The sequence below is a fragment of the Hippopotamus amphibius genome, chromosome 14 (assembly GCF_030028045.1).
Source record: "Hippopotamus amphibius kiboko isolate mHipAmp2 chromosome 14, mHipAmp2.hap2, whole genome shotgun sequence".
Taxonomy (NCBI): domain Eukaryota; kingdom Metazoa; phylum Chordata; class Mammalia; order Artiodactyla; family Hippopotamidae; genus Hippopotamus; species Hippopotamus amphibius.
The window spans coordinates 59,642,096-59,659,178 of record NC_080199.1 but is presented as its reverse complement, the minus strand read 5'-3'; the positions used below and the strand labels follow the sequence as shown (position 1 = coordinate 59,659,178).

The 17,083-nt window shown below is 36.1% G+C and overlaps 1 protein-coding gene across 6 annotated transcripts in view; it reads left to right on the top strand.

Annotated features, from left to right (window-relative positions):
- The window catches only part of ZC3H13 (zinc finger CCCH-type containing 13), an 83,706-nt gene that overhangs the window by 50,449 nt on the left and 16,174 nt on the right, over positions 1–17,083 (top strand). For 4 of the 6 annotated variants that reach the window (XM_057707448.1, XM_057707447.1, XM_057707445.1 and 1 more), the window contains exons 9-13: positions 2,766–3,076; positions 5,618–6,082; positions 11,688–11,879; positions 15,925–16,008; positions 16,365–16,920. In XM_057707448.1, coding sequence (XP_057563431.1) covers positions 2,766–3,076; positions 5,618–6,082; positions 11,688–11,879; positions 15,925–16,008; positions 16,365–16,920 — 1,608 coding nt within the window. The remainder of the gene's footprint in view (positions 1–2,765; positions 3,077–5,617; positions 6,083–11,687; positions 11,880–15,924; positions 16,009–16,364; positions 16,921–17,083) is intronic. The other 2 variants (XM_057707450.1, XM_057707449.1) reach the window with 1 other exon arrangement.

Genomic DNA, 17,083 nt, shown 5'->3' with positions numbered 1-17,083 from the left:
GAACATAGGTCTGGGACCAGCTAGGCTTACATCAATAATTTCACCCATCTTGTTTTGGTAACAGATCCTCTCTCTCTTTTCACTGTTTTTTGATAATCAGACTTTTTCTTTTCTTTTTTACATACAATAAACTGCATATATTTACAGTGTATAGTTTGATTTTTTTTTTCTTATTAGTAATGTATGTAGTCATCAGACTTAAAAGAGTAGTAATAGAAGGAAATGTAAAGATGCTGTCTTAACTTAGCCAGCTTGGGCTGCTGTTACAAAATACCGTAGACTGGGTGGCTTAAACAGCAATTTATTTCTCACAGGTCTAGAGGCTAGGAAGTCCAAGACCAAGGTGCTAGCAGATTTGGTTCCTGTGTGAGGGCCTGCTTCCAGTTTCATAGATGGCTGTCTTCTCACTGTGTCCTCACTTAAAGGAGAGAGAGCTCTAGTCTCTTCCTTTTCATAAGGACACTAATCCTATCATGGGAGCCCCACCTGCAGGACATCATCTAAACCTAATCGCCTCCAAATAGCATCACATTGGAGGTTAGGGCCTGGGCCTTAGCATACAAATTTGGGGTTGAGGGGGGGATACAAACATTCATTTGATAATGGATGATTAAATCAACAAACTTTTCCCCCCTTGAAGGATACGTAGGAAGAAAAATATGGTTAAAATGCTGAAGCTGTAACTCGACGACACATCGGTGCTCTGCCTTTAATATGATATAGCTTGATTATCTAAGCTTGAACCGAAGTTTTTTCTTCCATGCTATAGACCCCAAATATTGAATAGAGTTGTGATTAGACTGTAATGTGTCTTTAAAAGATAGTATTATGTAAACTATTTGTGAACAAGTCACCAAAGGGTATTGCAGACATTCCTGAAACAATTTTGAGTATACCCCAGAAATAAACTCAAAACTAACCAAAATGTCAGTTCAGTGGAGAGCCACATCCTTTATTTTTTCAGTTTAGGCATTTCCAAATTGACTAGAACCTAATGAAATAGAAATTGGAAAGCATCAAACAGTTGTCAAATTAGAATGAGAATTTCTCAGTCTTGCAACGATTTTTCTGTTCAGTATTTGAATAGCCATTGGTCATAAATGGTTTTCCAAATTTGGGTACGACCTATTGAGCATTTCTACTCGTATCTGTTACTAAATAAATTTCAGTTTAGAGTCAATTAAGTTATGGTGGTTTATGTCTTATTTTTTATGTGAGAAAGAAAAACAGTTTTTATTAAAAGCATGAAAGTTTTTTTGAATCATAAATAACTAGCATGTTTAGGTAAATATGGTGTTCTAGTTAGCTGACTTATTTTTTTAGTCAGCTGTTATCCAAGAGGTGTTTTTGTTTATTTGCTTAATTTGTTGTTTTGCAAAATTCTTTCCAATATATCAGACCACTTTCCTGACCCAGCAATATGTATTTTATAGATTCAAACCGTTTACTGAAAAAAGTTCTGCTAAGGCATCATTTATAAACAACATAGTGTAGAGCAGCAGTTCTCAACCAGGGTTGATTTTACCTCCTTGGGGACATTTGGAGCTATCTGAAGTAATTTTTTATTGGCATGAATGGGAGTGGGGGGGAGATGGTTCTGACTTCTAGTGAATAGGGGCCAGGGATGCTGCTCAGCATCCTGCAGTGTAAAGGACAGCCCCCCACCCCAAAGAATTACTGAATACAAAATGTCAATAGTGTCAAGATTGAGAAACCCTGGTGTAGGATTAATAATGATTTTGCCAACATTGTGGAAGTTAAAAAATACTTATCATAGGCACTGAAGGTAATTCTAAAATATTTTGACAGGAACTCATAATTTTTTTGAACAAACTTCTAGCCCTTAAAATGATTGCTTTGAGAAATATGGTACCTATCCGAGTATGTGATGCCTGGAATGTTGTTTTTTTAAACATTAGTCCTGTTTCTTTTTAGTTATTGTCTAGATATGTGTGTTCTAGCTCTCCATCACACATACGTTTTGCATATTCATTGTAGACAGAGCCCAGGACATAACAGATTATAGCAGTGATTCAGATGTGCTTTATGAGTTTATAAGTTATTTCTCTGGCAGCAAAGATGATGATTTGAAGGGAGTAGAGGAAGCCTTAGTTTAACCAAGGCTTATGAACTAAATCTCAGTTTGTGCTGCCCAAGAGTGAAGTCAGGTTATTTAAGATAAAGACAGTATGACAGTATGTCCTTTCTTTAACCCTAATGTTCTTTCCCCATCCTAAATGTCAGCCCAGGCAGTGCACACTTTAGGTGGCATAGATGGTGATAGATTTTCCCTTCTCCCACAGCCCTGAATTATAGGCATTCTTACAGCCACCTTCTATCTAGATTTTACTAATGTGTTTTCTCTTTAGCTTTTTGTGGGTTCCCTCCTCCAAGTACCTATTCACACTGTCAGAGGTTATCTCTGATAAGAGTGACTTCCATACTTTACGTAGAATCATCTGTGCTCAAGGAGAATGTTACCTGGAGAAGAAAGTGTGCCTTGAAGCCAGAAGCTCAGGAGAAAGGCAACGCATGTCTCATCTAGAACTGTTGCCTCAAGCTGACTTAAAAAATTAGTCAGATCTTTAAAAATCAACTTAATGATTCTACATCATTGTGAATTAAAATTTGCCTGGGAATTATTATTCACACTTTTAGCTTTAACTTTTACATTCAGGTTTTTTTGTTTGTTTGTTTTTAAAGATTTTCCTTTGGATGGAAGTAAAGGCTCTGACACAGTTTGTTATTGTTGTTTTTCCCTATAGGTCCACTTCCCCAGCAGCACAGCATCATTCTCCTCTGTCTTCCAGACACCACTCATCTTCCTCACAGTCAGGATCGTCTATTCAGAGGCATTCTCCTTCTCCTCGCCGAAAAAGAACTCCTTCACCATCTTATCAGAGGACAGTAACTCCACCTTTACGCCGCTCTGCTTCTCCCTACCCTTCACACTCTCTGTCTTCTCCTCAGAGAAAGCAGAGTCCCCCGAGACACCGCTCTCCAATGAGAGAGAAAGGGAGGCATGATCACGAACGAACTTCACAGTCTCATGATCGACGTCATGAAAGGAGGGAAGGTAAGTACTCTATTGTGATGTGGATATTTTCTTTATTAAGAAATTAAACATTCAGATTTATTGTTAGAATAAGGGATAGAAGAGAACTGTGTTATGTTATGTCTTCTGTAACATATGGATGAAAGCCCTTGAGGGCAGTAGGAGTTACTTAGGGACACGGAAGTGTAAGCTACAAAATATATGCAAGTGGGCATTTATATTATACTAAGTTGAAGCTTTCTTTAGTTACAGTGTTTTACATGAGTACTCTCAAGTTCTAGATATTTAGGGCTATCTGATTCTTAGAGCATCAGGCCAATTGCTTAGCTAATTCTTTAAAAACAACAGAGGTAAAGGAAAGAAAAGCAGCAAATCAGGGAGCAGAATTTGAACGTATCAGAAATATTTTGACAAAGAGGTAAGGGCTGGGGGAATATCCAGAAGGTCAGTGTGAAACAAGTGATCAGTTTTCCAGGTGTAACTTAACAAAGAAGTAAGCAAAGCAGTTTTCCTTTCTAGATCCCTGAGAATTATGTTAACTTTGGATTTGCTACTCCTTTCAAGCTGAGACATTATTACTTGGCAATATAATCTAATAGCTCTCATCTCTTTTTGTACGTCTTGCCTAAGCTTCTTGTCCTTGTTTATTTTACTTAACAAGTCTTTTTCCTAACATCTCTTGAGTTTTTAACATAATGAGTACTTGGAAATACTTGCTTACTTGCAACACATTTCTGTTTAATATGCATTTTTAAAGCCTCTGTGAGAATCGTACAGCAATCTCCTATGAAACATGTTGAACTTATTCTCTTTCAATCAGCAGTGTAAGCAATAATTAATCAAGTTATTTTATTTAAGGAATGATGGATGCATAGGTAGGGACTGGAGAGAGCCCTATTTTAGAGAATTATTCCTTGCGTACATGATTTTGGAACCAGATCAGCACAGAAGTATTTATGGAGCATTGGTAAGATGGGAAGATTTTCTTATATCTCTCTGTTAACAACTAGAGTTGACTGGGAATATAGTATATATTTAGTGACTACTTATTGAATGAAAACTTTATTATTTCAAAACATAATTTATTAAACACACTAGTGAAGGGGAAGTTTAGTATGCAGTTGAGTCTCATAGGAATACATTTTGTGGTAAGAGGGGTTTATGTTATAGGAGGAATCCTTTTAATAATAAACCATACATTTTTAGGTTCTTTGTAAGGAGGATGTTTCTCCAACCTCCCCTACAAGAGATGTAGTACGTGTTTATTCCTCTCTATTTAGATGTTATTTTTTTTGAAATAATAATTTTAGTGAAAGGATGGTGAGGTTGGTAAAGAACAAAATATAATAACTAGTTGTATTTGTAAAGGCAATTGGGGGCATCATAAGAAAATCTAGTACTAAGTGAGCAAATTTCTAGGCACAGTTGGTATTGGAGGAGGGCTAGAAGGGATAGATGTTCACAAAAAGAGATGGAGACATGTCAGATTCTTACCTAGTGCTTCTGTCCTTAAATGGCATTTATGGATGTAGGCATATGGGCAAAGTTATTGGCAGGGGAGATACGTTATTAATGAGAATCTAGGGGGTCTTGTGGATACTAGGCAGAGAAAATCTATGGACCTAGACATAGGTAAATTTATAATGTCCTAGGCGTAAAGTTGCTACAGTTGCTAAAATAGCCTCAGACCTTGGGGCTATTCCAGAGTGTTAAGAGCAATTTATGAAGGAATCTGATAAAAAGTACAGGGTTTGTTCTTTGAGGATCTCTTGTTAATTCTTTCAGTTCATATCAGATTTATGCTATAATCAATTTATACTTTTCTAGGCATCTCTAAAGAATAGTTTCTAATCTTTGCAAATTCCCTTGGTGTTCGGGGCTGACTAAACCATTTATGCTCTGGGCCTCTGTGCCTTCATTTATACAATGACGAGGTTGGATTAAATAACTATTGAGGTTCATTCCAGCTTTTTTAAAAACTGAAGTTATTTTTAAAATTTTTCTATGAAATATTAGAAAATGCCTTAAGTAGAAAAGGCTTTAAAGACAAGAGTGTGATCCTATTAAATAGCTTAAAAAAAAAAAGTGATTAACTCTCTCTCTGCCAGCCAGCTTACTAATTGTAGGCTACTCTCAAGTGCTTAAGTATGTTGGAGGTGGTCATGTGTGCTCTAGCCTGGCCTAATACTTGGTAGAGATGATTAAAGTCACTTGTACCTCTGGATCTAAAAGTAATTTCTGAAAAGTAAGCCATCATTGATAGGAGATCCAACTTGTTTCATTTGTTTCAGATCTATAAGTATGGGTACGTTGATGTGGCAAGATCATGTTCAAAGTTTGTCCAATATAAGACAAATAATCCAGGTGTTAATAAATATGGATAGTTTTAATTTTCTTATTTGCCCTTAATTTTTTTATTTGCCCATATTTTCTTTTTATTTTTTGTAAAGAACATGAATTACGATTGTAATAAAAATATTAAAGCTCTGTATTAAATACATCGTCTAGTTTCCTAAAATTTTGTGAAAGGAATTACAGTGTATTTCCAAAATTACATTACAGAGACTAGAGGCAAAAGGGATAGAGAAAAGGACACAAGAGAAGAACGAGAGTATGAACAGGATCAGAGCTCTTCTAGAGACCACAGAGATGACAGAGAACCTCGAGATGTTCGGGATCGGAGAGATACCAGAGATACTAGAGACCGAAGGGAACTAAGAGACTCCAGAGACATTCGGGACTCCAGGGAGATGAGAGATTACAGCAGAGAAAACAAAGAGAGCCGTGATCCCAGAGATTCTCGGTCTACTCGTGATGCCCACGACTACAGGGATCGTGAAAGTCGAGATGCTCATCGAAAGGAGGAGGCATATCAGGAGGAATCCCGAAGTTATGGCAGAAACCATTTGAGAGAAGAAAGTTCTCGCACTGAAATAAGGAATGATGCCAGAAATGAGTCTCGAAGTGAGATTAGGAATGACCGGATGGGCAGAAGTAGAGGAAGAGGTCCAGAGTTACCTGAAAAGGGTAAGATTTTTGACTTGTCAGTGAACTGTATCTTGTATATTCATATAGAAATTATTAAATCTCCTAGGATTTGTTTCCTAAAGATATTATTTCTGACATTCATTACCACTCTGTCAAAGTCATTTTTAATTTGATTGAATTTGTGATCTTCCTGTAAATTCCCAATAGGAATTATTAGCTAAAGTAGCAGAAGATAAATGGGGCCTGACTTAGACCCTGTGGTTGAATTATGTCTAGTCATGCCTGCCATCTTGGTTAATGTGGAACACTAAGAAAATTGCTGTCAGGCAAAAAAGTAGCATCAAAAAGAAGTAATTTGTAATAAACAGGAATATATATATAATAAAATGATCATTAAAATGGGATTAAAATGGTGGGCCTTCAAAATTGGTGGTGTCAGAAATGTCTGACTTGTGTATTCTTCAGTACTTGTGCTTGTATTCTTCAGTACTTGTGCTTGCTTGAGAACTGCCTCAGACTATCAGGATTTTGAGCCATTTTTCTTATCGTTCTCTATAAAGCATTTGCTGCCACCATCATCATCAGTAACTACGTACCTAAATGATTTGGCTATCTCCAAAGTGCCTGGACTGAGTTAGCTTTGACCTTTCTCTTCCTCCAGCCACTGGCTCTCCTCCCTCAGAACCCTGCTGTAGAATTCTGACCACTGTTACTCTTTGCATAGGCCCATTGGTTTATTATAGTCTCATATTAAGATGAAGGCCCCTCACCTTCTCCTTCACGGTTGTCTTGGCCCTTTGCTTTTTCATATACATTTTAAAAATGAGTTGTTTTTTAAAAATTTCATGAAAAACTGTTGGATTTTTATTTCAAATACATTAAATTTATTGATTTATAACTTTTTCTATTAAGGTCTTGTACATGTTTTATTCCTGGGTATGCTCTATTTTTGTTGCTATTGTAAATGGTACATTAAAAAAAATTCTCTTTTTAATAACACATTCACATGGTTCAGAATTTCAAAGCTACAAAAGGATGTATAGTGAAAGCCTCCCTTCTGTCCCAGACCTGGTTTTCTCTTTTGCCAGTTTTGTGTGTATCCATCTGAAGAATATTCTAAACAAGCAGATGTATATGTCTATTCATTTTCTCTTCTGGTTTTAAAAATATAATTAAAAAAAATTTTTTTTATTAAAAAAAAACCTCAGCTATATATTCTATACCCTGCTGTTTTCATTTTAAAAAGTACCGTAGAGATCATTCCGTATCAGTCAACTTGGTAAATAGCCACCTCCTCCTTTTGGTGCATAGTGTATGTTGTAGGATATACCATAAAGTTAACAAATCCTGTATGTTTAGGTGTTCTAATCTTTTTTTGTTTTTGAATAGTGCTTAAGTGAATAACTGTGTACAGGTGCACCACGTGATATATTTGAAAACATTTTTTCTGCTGTTTATTGCTGGTGTACGAAAATGGTAGTTAATATTTTTATATTAATCTTACATTGTGATGTTCCTGTATTTTCTTAGTGGATCTAATTAGATTCTTTTAAACATTTGTATCTGGGAACAGACAGATTTGGCTCTTCCTTTCTGAGTATTTATTTACTGTCAGTAACCTGCTGAGCAGCTGTTTCAGTGTACTGTTGACTGCAAGTGGTATAATGGGCTTCTTTGCTTTGTTTCAGATTTTAAAGGATCATTGCTGGCATTTCACCATTAAGCATGGTGTTTGTAGATTTTTAGCAGATGCTCCTTATTGTGTTAAGGATGTCTCCTAATTTTCCAAACTTAGCTGGCAGCTTCTATCATGACTGTTTTCCTGCATCTTGAGAAAATCATAGTCAGTCTCTTTTACCTTGTTACTTATGTTAATATATTTTTTAAAATTTAGAATTATTCTTGCATTTCTAAGTACACATTTCATTTTTTAAAAACGTTCTAAAATTTGTTAAAATTTAATTTTGAATCAAGCATCTTGGTTTTTAGTTGAGATTTGCATATAATCAGTGGTATGATGGTAAATATTTAACAATGTACTCTTCAGAAAAAAAGCCCTGGCTTGTACGTAATGCCAGTTTCCATGGTATAAATTATTCCTGCCATAGCAGATTTTGAGCTACTAATGTCACTCAGTGTGGAAATGGGAAGAGATGCACACAGCTGGCTCTTTGGAGCCATTGTTAACCGGTTCCAGCATACCACCGCATAGCTTTTGTTTTTTATATTTTCTTTGTTTGGTTTGGAGAGCAAAGTTATGATAGCCATAGAAAATGTGTTGGAAAGTGTTGCTTCTTTTTTTCTCTTCTTTGGAACAATTTAAGTATACATAATTAGTTATCTATTCCTTGACAGGTTGATAATATTTACCTGTTCTAAACATTTTCTGAATTTTAGTATGATTTCTTCTTTGACTCATAAGTTGTGGGGAAATAGGCTTTTAAATTTCCGATCATACTTTTAAAAATAAATCCCCTACCTCAATTTTAATTGTTATCAGAGAAGACTGAAATCAGTTTTTTGGCATGCATTTCTTTGTTTTTTTGTTTGTTTATGACTCCGTTGGGCCTTAGTTGTAGTACATGGGATCTTTGTTGAGGTATGTGGGATCCTTCGTTGTGGCACGGTCTTCTCTCTAGTTGTGGTGTGCAGGTTTTCTCTTCTCTAGTTGTGGCGCGCAGGCTCCAGGGCGCGTGGGCTCTGTAGTTTGTGGCACTCAGGCTCTCTAGTTGAGGTGCCGGGCTTAGTTGCCCCAAGGCATGTGGGGTCTTAATTCCCTGACCAGGGATCAAACCTGTGTCCCCTGTATTGAAAGGCAGATTCTTTACCACTGGACCACCAGGGAAGTCCCTTGACATTCGCTGTTGTTAAGACTTATTTTGTGGCTCATCAGTCAGTTTTCATGTATTCTGCATATGCTTTTAATGGTCGCAATGTATGTAAAGTGTGTCTCTAAGATCATTTGTTAACCATGCTTTCAAATCTACATTTTCTTTTTTTCTTGTCTGCTCTTTCTATGATTACATAACTCTGTGAGTTAAATCTTCCACTATCATTTTGAATTTGTGTAATTTGATTAATTTTTGATTTGAATATTTTGATGACTTTGCTAGTAGATACATATAAGGCAAATTATTCTTTTTATCATTACAGAATGATCCTCTTTATTCCAAATAGTGTCTTTTTGTCTAAAAATACTATTCCACTCACAGATTTCTTTTGGTTAGTATTTGTATGATATAGCTTATTATATCCTTTCAACCTTTCCATCTAAATAACATATAGTTAGACATATGTTAGACATATGTTGAATCTTCTCATTGTGTCTTCCTTGATTCTTAACTTTCAGATTTTCCATCTCTATCTCTCTTTCATTTTCTGAGTTATATCCTCAGACGTAACTTTTTACTAATTTTCTCTTAGCAGCACCTGTTCTGACATTTAACCTATTCATTCCTAGATGTTATATGTAGCCCATTTGTAGTCTTTTAAAAATGTTTTAAATTTCTTCTTTCCGGTCTTTAATTATTAAAGTATTCTTTACAGATATTTTGATTATTAAAATACCCCTGTTAAAGTATTTAGAATTCTGCTATAATTCTTTCAGTGCTCAAAACCTATTACGTGTAAGAGGTGTGTGTGTGTGTAGCTCTGTGCAATTTTTTTAAACCACTTTATTGAGGTATGATTGACATACAAAAAGCTGTACACAGTTAATATATACTTGATGAGCTTGGAGATAAGTATACACCCTTGACACCACCACCACAATATATGCCATTAGCGTGTAAAAGTTTCCTCTCACTTTCTTTATTATTATTTGTGTGTGTGTAATGAGAAGGCTATTAACATAAGATCTACCCTCCTACCAAATTTTTGAGTTTCCAATACAGTATTATTAACTATAGACACTATGCTGTACAGTAGATCTCTAGGACTTACTCATCTGGTACAACTGAAACTTTTTACCCTTCAGCTAATACCTCCCTGTTTCCCCCTCCCCCCAGCCGTTTGGCAACACCATTCTACTCTCTGTTCCTATGAGTCTGACTATTTTAGATTCCACATATAAGTGGTGTCATGTAGCATTTGCCCTACTGTGTCTGACTTATCCTTTTCAGCATAATATCCTCCAGGTTCATCCATGTTGTTGCAAGTGGCAGGATTTCTTTCTTTTTAAAGGCTTAATAATCCATTATATGTATATACCACATTTTTTTTTTTAAACAACATTTTTTTCCCATTTATCTATCAAGGTATTTAGGTTGCTTCCATGTCTTGACTATTGTGAATATACTGCAGTGAACATGGGAGTGAAGAGATCTCTTTCAGATCTGATTTCAATTCCTCTGGCTCTATACCCAGAAGTGGAATTACTGGATCATATAGTAATTCTGTAATTTTTTGAGGAACCGCCATACTATTTTCTGTAGTGGCTGTGTAGCCTTGTATACCATCACCACAATCAAGGTACTTAACTGTATCATAACAAGACTCCCTGTGTTACCCCTTTATGGCCACACTCAAATCCTCATCCCCTATCCCTGACCCCTGGCAACCACTGATATGTCCATCATCCTATAATTGTTATTTCACAAATGTTACATAAACAGAATCCTGCTGTATGAATCCTGTTGAGATTGGTTTTTTAACTCAGCAAAAGTTATTGCTTGTATCAGTAGTTTGTTCCTTGTTGTAATATTCCACGGTCTGGATATACCACAGTTTGTTTAGCCATTCACCCATTGAAAGACATTTGGACATTTGTAGAGACATGGATGGACCTAGAGACCGTCATACAGAGTGAAGTGAGTCGGAAAGAGAAAAACAAATATCGTATATTAACATATATGTGGAATATAGAAAAATGGTACAAATCAACCTGTTTGCAAGGCAGAAATAGAGACACAGATGTGGAGAACAAACGTATGGACACCGAGTGGGGAAAGCAAGGGGGGTTGGGGTGGGATGAACTGGGAGATTGGGATTGCCATATATACATTACTAATAAGAAAAAAAATATCATATTGTAAAAGAGGAAAAAAAAAGATTTTTCATTCAAAATAAGAGAATTTAAAATTTGGAAAAAAAAAAAAAGACATTTGGGTACTTTTCAGTGTGGGGCTGTAACTACTGTGAACATTCTCAAATGTTACTACTGTGAACATTCATTTCCCAGTTTTTTAAATGAAAATTTTCAGGTGCCACCTCTGTCAACAAAGTACCTTGGTTCTGTATTGGAATGTTTTCACTATAAACTGTAGTCAATGCGATATATCCATATTTTAAACTATTTTTATGATATTTCTGTGATTTACATATTAATAGTTTCTATTTTTTGTTTCATTGTTTTTTGGCTTAATTGAAAGGAGTCTGCTTCATGATTCCGTTATATGTCCTTTTTTATACATAGGGAAAACTGGGACTTAGCTTACCCAAGTCAGTCATTAGCCACCTTGGGTGTTCTGATCCAACATTTAATATCCTTTTCGACAATGAATACCACATTTTCAAATACAAAAAACCCACCCAAACCAAAAAAACCCCACACATCTTTATATGTTTTGAGAAGGAAAGATTGTGACTGACAACTTGTTGAATAAAGTGTATGTGTTAAATATTTGTGTGAATATCCTTTGTTTAGGAAGTCGAGGCACAAGAGGTTCTCAGATTGATAGTCACAGTAGTAGTAGCAACTACCATGACAGCTGGGAGACTCGAAGTAGCTATCCTGAAAGAGACAGATACCCTGAAAGAGACAACAGAGATCAAGCAAGAGATTCTTCCTTTGAGAGAAGACATGGAGAGAGAGATCGTCGTGACAACAGAGAGAGAGGTTTGTTAAATGACATATTATTAAATAGAGACCAACATCAATTGGGAGAATTGTTTTTTTTTAACCATTATCAATTTACTTTGTAACATAAAATATCTTTTAAGACTTTTGCTTGTTGACTCATTTTTAACTATTATATTTATTCATATAGTCTTCCTTTTTTTACTTAGTTTAAGGGAGGTTATATAAATAGCTAGCTCCCAGTACCTACTTGGTAACAGAGCAGGTACTGAATTAGTAGGTACTTGCATACTGCAAGAGTTGAGGTGCCTTGCTGTATCTCTCTTACCTTAACCAAACAGCTCACAATGTTTTAAAGACTATAGATGTTTGGGTGGCATTTCAGGAGATGAAGTTTCTCATCTGAGTATCCTGGCCACTCACTCACTAGCTGTGATAAACAGTCTTGTAAGGACTGCCAGGGAGGAACAAGAAAAAACTGATGAAGATAGGGTTGGGGGTTGTTTGCAGAAATGTTTTATTCATGTTCCTTCCTAAGAACATGTAATACTTGGTTTAGCTAATTTTAAATTTTTGTATATCTTAAGCTAAAAATTTTCTGTTACTCTGCAACATGATTTCTTAAGTCAGTTTTGAAGCAAGATACTAGAAGGCATTTAAGAAGGGTTATAAGTACTTTCTTTAACAAACTTTTATTCAGTACAGATTAGGGCTGTACTGAATAAAAGCTTTATGACCTTATGAAGGGCTTACTAACCTTGCCTGGTCACTAAAGTAAGGTTTGCTGTAATGCTGAGATTAATATAGTTCAAGACTTGATGGAGTAGGGAATTGAGTATTGATGCTTCACAGTGGGCTGAATTAAAGAGGTAGCATTTATCTCGATATGGGTAGTAATGAGATGCCTGGTACTTTTGGGAGTATAGATGAGACCAGAGACAAAGATAAGAGTTGCTTGAGTTGAGTTCGTTAGGGTAAGCCTAATGCATTTGGGTTGAATGATGCATATGATTTCCTTAGTTACAGTTGAGGCTGGAGTTGATATGTCCTGTGTTAATATCTGAAATTATTTCTTCCCAAACACCGATTCACCAATCTTTACTCTCTTTAATCTAAGAGAGATTGTGTCCTGGTAATGCTTTTTTTTATATCTAATTTTTCTCTTTTTTCCTAGTTTCATATCCTCCTCAGGTTTTTCTCATCACATGCCTGAATTCAGTGTAACATTTGGTTTCAGTCTTATTTAGTTCAACCACATATGTATTGAGTTACCAAGAACTTTGATAGTTGCTTTATATATATATTCTCTGACTTAATAGTCTTCATAATATTAAGTCAGGGGTTGTATATTTTAAACCCTTTTATCTTTCAATATCTGTGAGTTTAGGTATGATATGAGAATCTTAGTTTCATATTTTAGGAGATTTGGGCTAACAGAAGAAGGGTAGTGATTTTTCCAGTGTTAGAGAAGTAAGTTCTAAAGCTAAAATTCAAACTCAGGTTTTCTGACTACAAGACCTATTCTCTTTTTATTTTACTATAACTACTTTAATAAATATCAGTTGTATGATTAAAATAGAAATACATTTTTGATAATGATATATTCTACAAATGTTTATTGAGTACCCCATGCACTTTGCTTGGTTTTTGGAGTACAACACTTGTGCTTGTGGAACTTTATGAAGGGGCAGATATCCCCCTTGAAAAAAGAAAAGTGACTATTGAGTGCTATCAAGGAAACATACAAAGGATCAAGATAACTGAAGGATGGGAGGGACTTTATTTAGATAGTGTGCTTATGAAAAATTTGAGATGACATTTATGCAGAGGCATAAATGCATGGGAAAAAGCTAGCATTGCAAGTGTTGAGGCTAAAAACATTCCATGCAGAGAAAAGACTATATTCCAATTCCCTGAGATGAGAAATAGCTCATTCCTAGAGTTTGAAAGAAGATCACTGTGACTGGAGTATGGTGAGCAAAGGGAGATAGATAGAGGCTGAAGGTAGAGATGTGCTTAGGACCTTGTTCTGTGCTCAGGAATTTAAATCTTCCAGTTAGTTCTTCACAGCCTAATTAGGGTACAAATAGACAATTAAGTATGATAAATACTACTACTATATAAAGTTCTGTGAGAAAACAAAGATGCAAACAGAATTCGGCAATCCAGAAAAGCTTCCTAAAGAAGAAACGTCTGAATTAGGGCTTGAAGGATAAACAGGAGTTGTCTGGAAGGAACTGTGCAGGAAACACTGCAGGGAGAGGGTGCAGCATGTGCAGATGCACAGGACTAAAAGAAACATACGCTCTGGAGTAGTAAAGAATTATGAGGTTAGAGTCGATGTGTGCTGTAATTGGTAGGGAAGGAAAGAAGCTAGGAAAAAGGATGCGTGAGACACCATAGACCACGTTGCAAATGGCCTAATAAGTCAGGCTAAAAATTTTGGATTTATTTGCCTGTTCCACTGCATATCATAAGTGCTTCTAAGCAGCTTTTTTTTTTTCTAAAGCAGCTGGAAAAAAAATAGTTTTTCTCAAAAAAAAAGAAAAAGTATTGAATCTGGGAAAAGACTGAAGATAAGGATATCAACCAGTTAGACCATTGATAACATGGGCTTCTAAGAAGAGTTGATCAAAGCCTAAATTAATAGTATTAATTGCAGGGATTAAGAGGAAATAGAATAAAGAAATATTTTGAGAGTGAAATTGATGGTACTTGGAAAATTCAAAGATTTCCAGCTTTCATGAATGGGCATGCCATTCATTAAAATAAGGAAATACATGAAGAGAAGCATGCTTTTGAAGAACACATTTTTGGGGAAAGATAGGGAAGATAGTTGAGACGTGTTAAAGTGGTGTACCTTTCTATTTTCTTTGAAGTAAGGAACCTTGTCAGTATGGTTGAGAAAACAGAGTTTTTATTTATCAAAAAAAAGCCTGCCTGAGTAAAATAGCCTATTCCCTAACATTGCTGTAATCAGGAATTTCAAGTGTGAATTGCTGTAAGTTGCAGTATTGAATTTGTTTCAGGTTGTTTGTAATAATTGTGATATTAGTATGACCCCCCCAACCCAGGAATTCAAACAGTCTAAGACATGAGTATATAGCATTCCAAGAATCTAGAGCATAGTACAGTAGAACCATTTCAAATTTAAATTGGTTTCAGCAAAAGTAAAAGTGGGTTTAAGAAAATGACTTCTGGTTCTGATGTTCTGAGTATCTACCGTCTCTGTGACTTTGACAAATCAACTTCTGACCATAAATTCCAAGAAGAAAAGGGGAAAAGAGGCTGGACAAGGTTTAGTTTTATTATGATTTAGCTTTAAAATTCTGTGAACTTTCATATCTTGATCTATAACCTCTAAAGAGTAAATATGGGTAATTCTTATCTTTTTCATCTGTGATAAGAAAGGAAATTCAAATTATTAGATTGAACCCTTTCCTAGAAATATCCTAAAATTATTCTGCTTAATAAGTTGATGTCGGAGATTTCACTTACAAACCTGTTGGCTTTTATGACTAGCTAGTAAATATTACTGTGTAGTATGAAAATAGAGACATCACAGTAGCCTAGATCCTAGCACAGTGACCTACTTTCAGAAATGGCTATCTCTTTGGAAATGTTCATGCCATTTTCTTAGACATTTTTTGATCCCAGACTAATTTCTTGCTCAACTGAGCATATTGGGCAGCATGCATTCAGTTTGTGTTTATATGATTCCATGTATTTAAAATCTATCTATCTATCTATATATATACATGTTATGGGTTTATCATTTAACATTTTAAGAAAACAGCTCTTCATCTGAGTAATCAGTTATATGATTAAAAAAAATTTTTAGTCTAATAGTAGTTATAAATATATATCACTAATAAACACTTTTTACATTTGATTATTTCAAGATTGCTAAGCATCAGTACCCTTAATATTCTAGTTTATGATAAATTGATGTTGCAGCAACAAATATTGACAGATGTTTTGTTCTGCCATATTTTCCTCACATAATAGCTGCACTTTGATGTGTATATATTTCGGCCTGAAATTAGAGGTGTGACTTACGAGGGAAATTTTTTTTTTCCTTCAGCTCCTATGTTCTACACCTCCTGCTGCCCCTATCCTTTGCCACCAGTGTTCTCAGGTCCTGCTGGGGGGACAGAGAAGATCAGAGGTGAAGGGTAGAGATGGCAGAAAGTGGGGGTGGAGCAGTGGGCTGGAGGTAGGGTAGGGAGCATGCAGAGAAAGATCAAAGGTGGATCAGCGGGAGGTGGGAGGGGGGTTGATGGGGAGCAGAAAACATGGTAGTTAGAGGGCAAATAAAAATTAACCTTTAAGAAAAAAAATATTTTTAAACATCTAGTGGTGATTATTTGAATGATTAAATTAAAAGTCATTATATTTAGTACCTGATTTATATTTGTTGCCAGTGTGACCCTATACACAGATAAAATGTAAGATTTGCCATACTGTCTTACCAATAGGTTATCTGTCAAATTAATCACTGACAAAACTTGGTTTTCATTGTAGATCAAAGACCAAGCTCACCAATTCGACATCAGGGAAGGAATGACGAGCTTGAGCGTGATGAAAGAAGAGAGGAACGAAGAGTAGACAGAGCGGATGATAGAAGAGATGAAAGGGCTAGGGAAAGAGATCGGGAAAGAGAGCGGGAGCGGGAGAGAGAGAGGGAACGGGAGAGGGATCGGGAGAGAGAGAAAGAAAGAGAACTAGAGAGAGAGCGTGCTAGGGAACGAGAGAGGGAGAGAGAGCGAGAGAAAGAGAGAGACCGGGAAAGAGAAAGGGATCGGGACCATGACCGAGAGAGGGAAAGAGAGAGGGAGCGAGACAGGGAAAAAGAGCGGGAGCGGGAGAGAGAAGAAAGAGAGAGGGAGAGAGAGCGGGAGAGGGAGAGGGAGAGAGAGCGAGAGCGGGAACGAGAAAGAGCCAGAGAAAGGGAGAAAGAACGAGAACGCCAGAGGGAGTGGGAAGACAAAGACAAAGGACGAGAGGACCGCAGAGAAAAGCGGGAAGATATCCGAGAAGACAGGAATCCAAGAGATGGACACGAGGAGAGAAAATCAAAGTAAGTGATCATGAGCCAGTTTTTTACATTTCAGTGAGGAATTCAGAAAGTCCCATTTAATGCTTCTCAGCAGCCCCTAATATCCTGTTAATTCTTTTTCTTCTCTGCATTTTCCCGTGTTTCACTTTTGTTATGTACATTTGGCATTGAACATCTTTTGAAT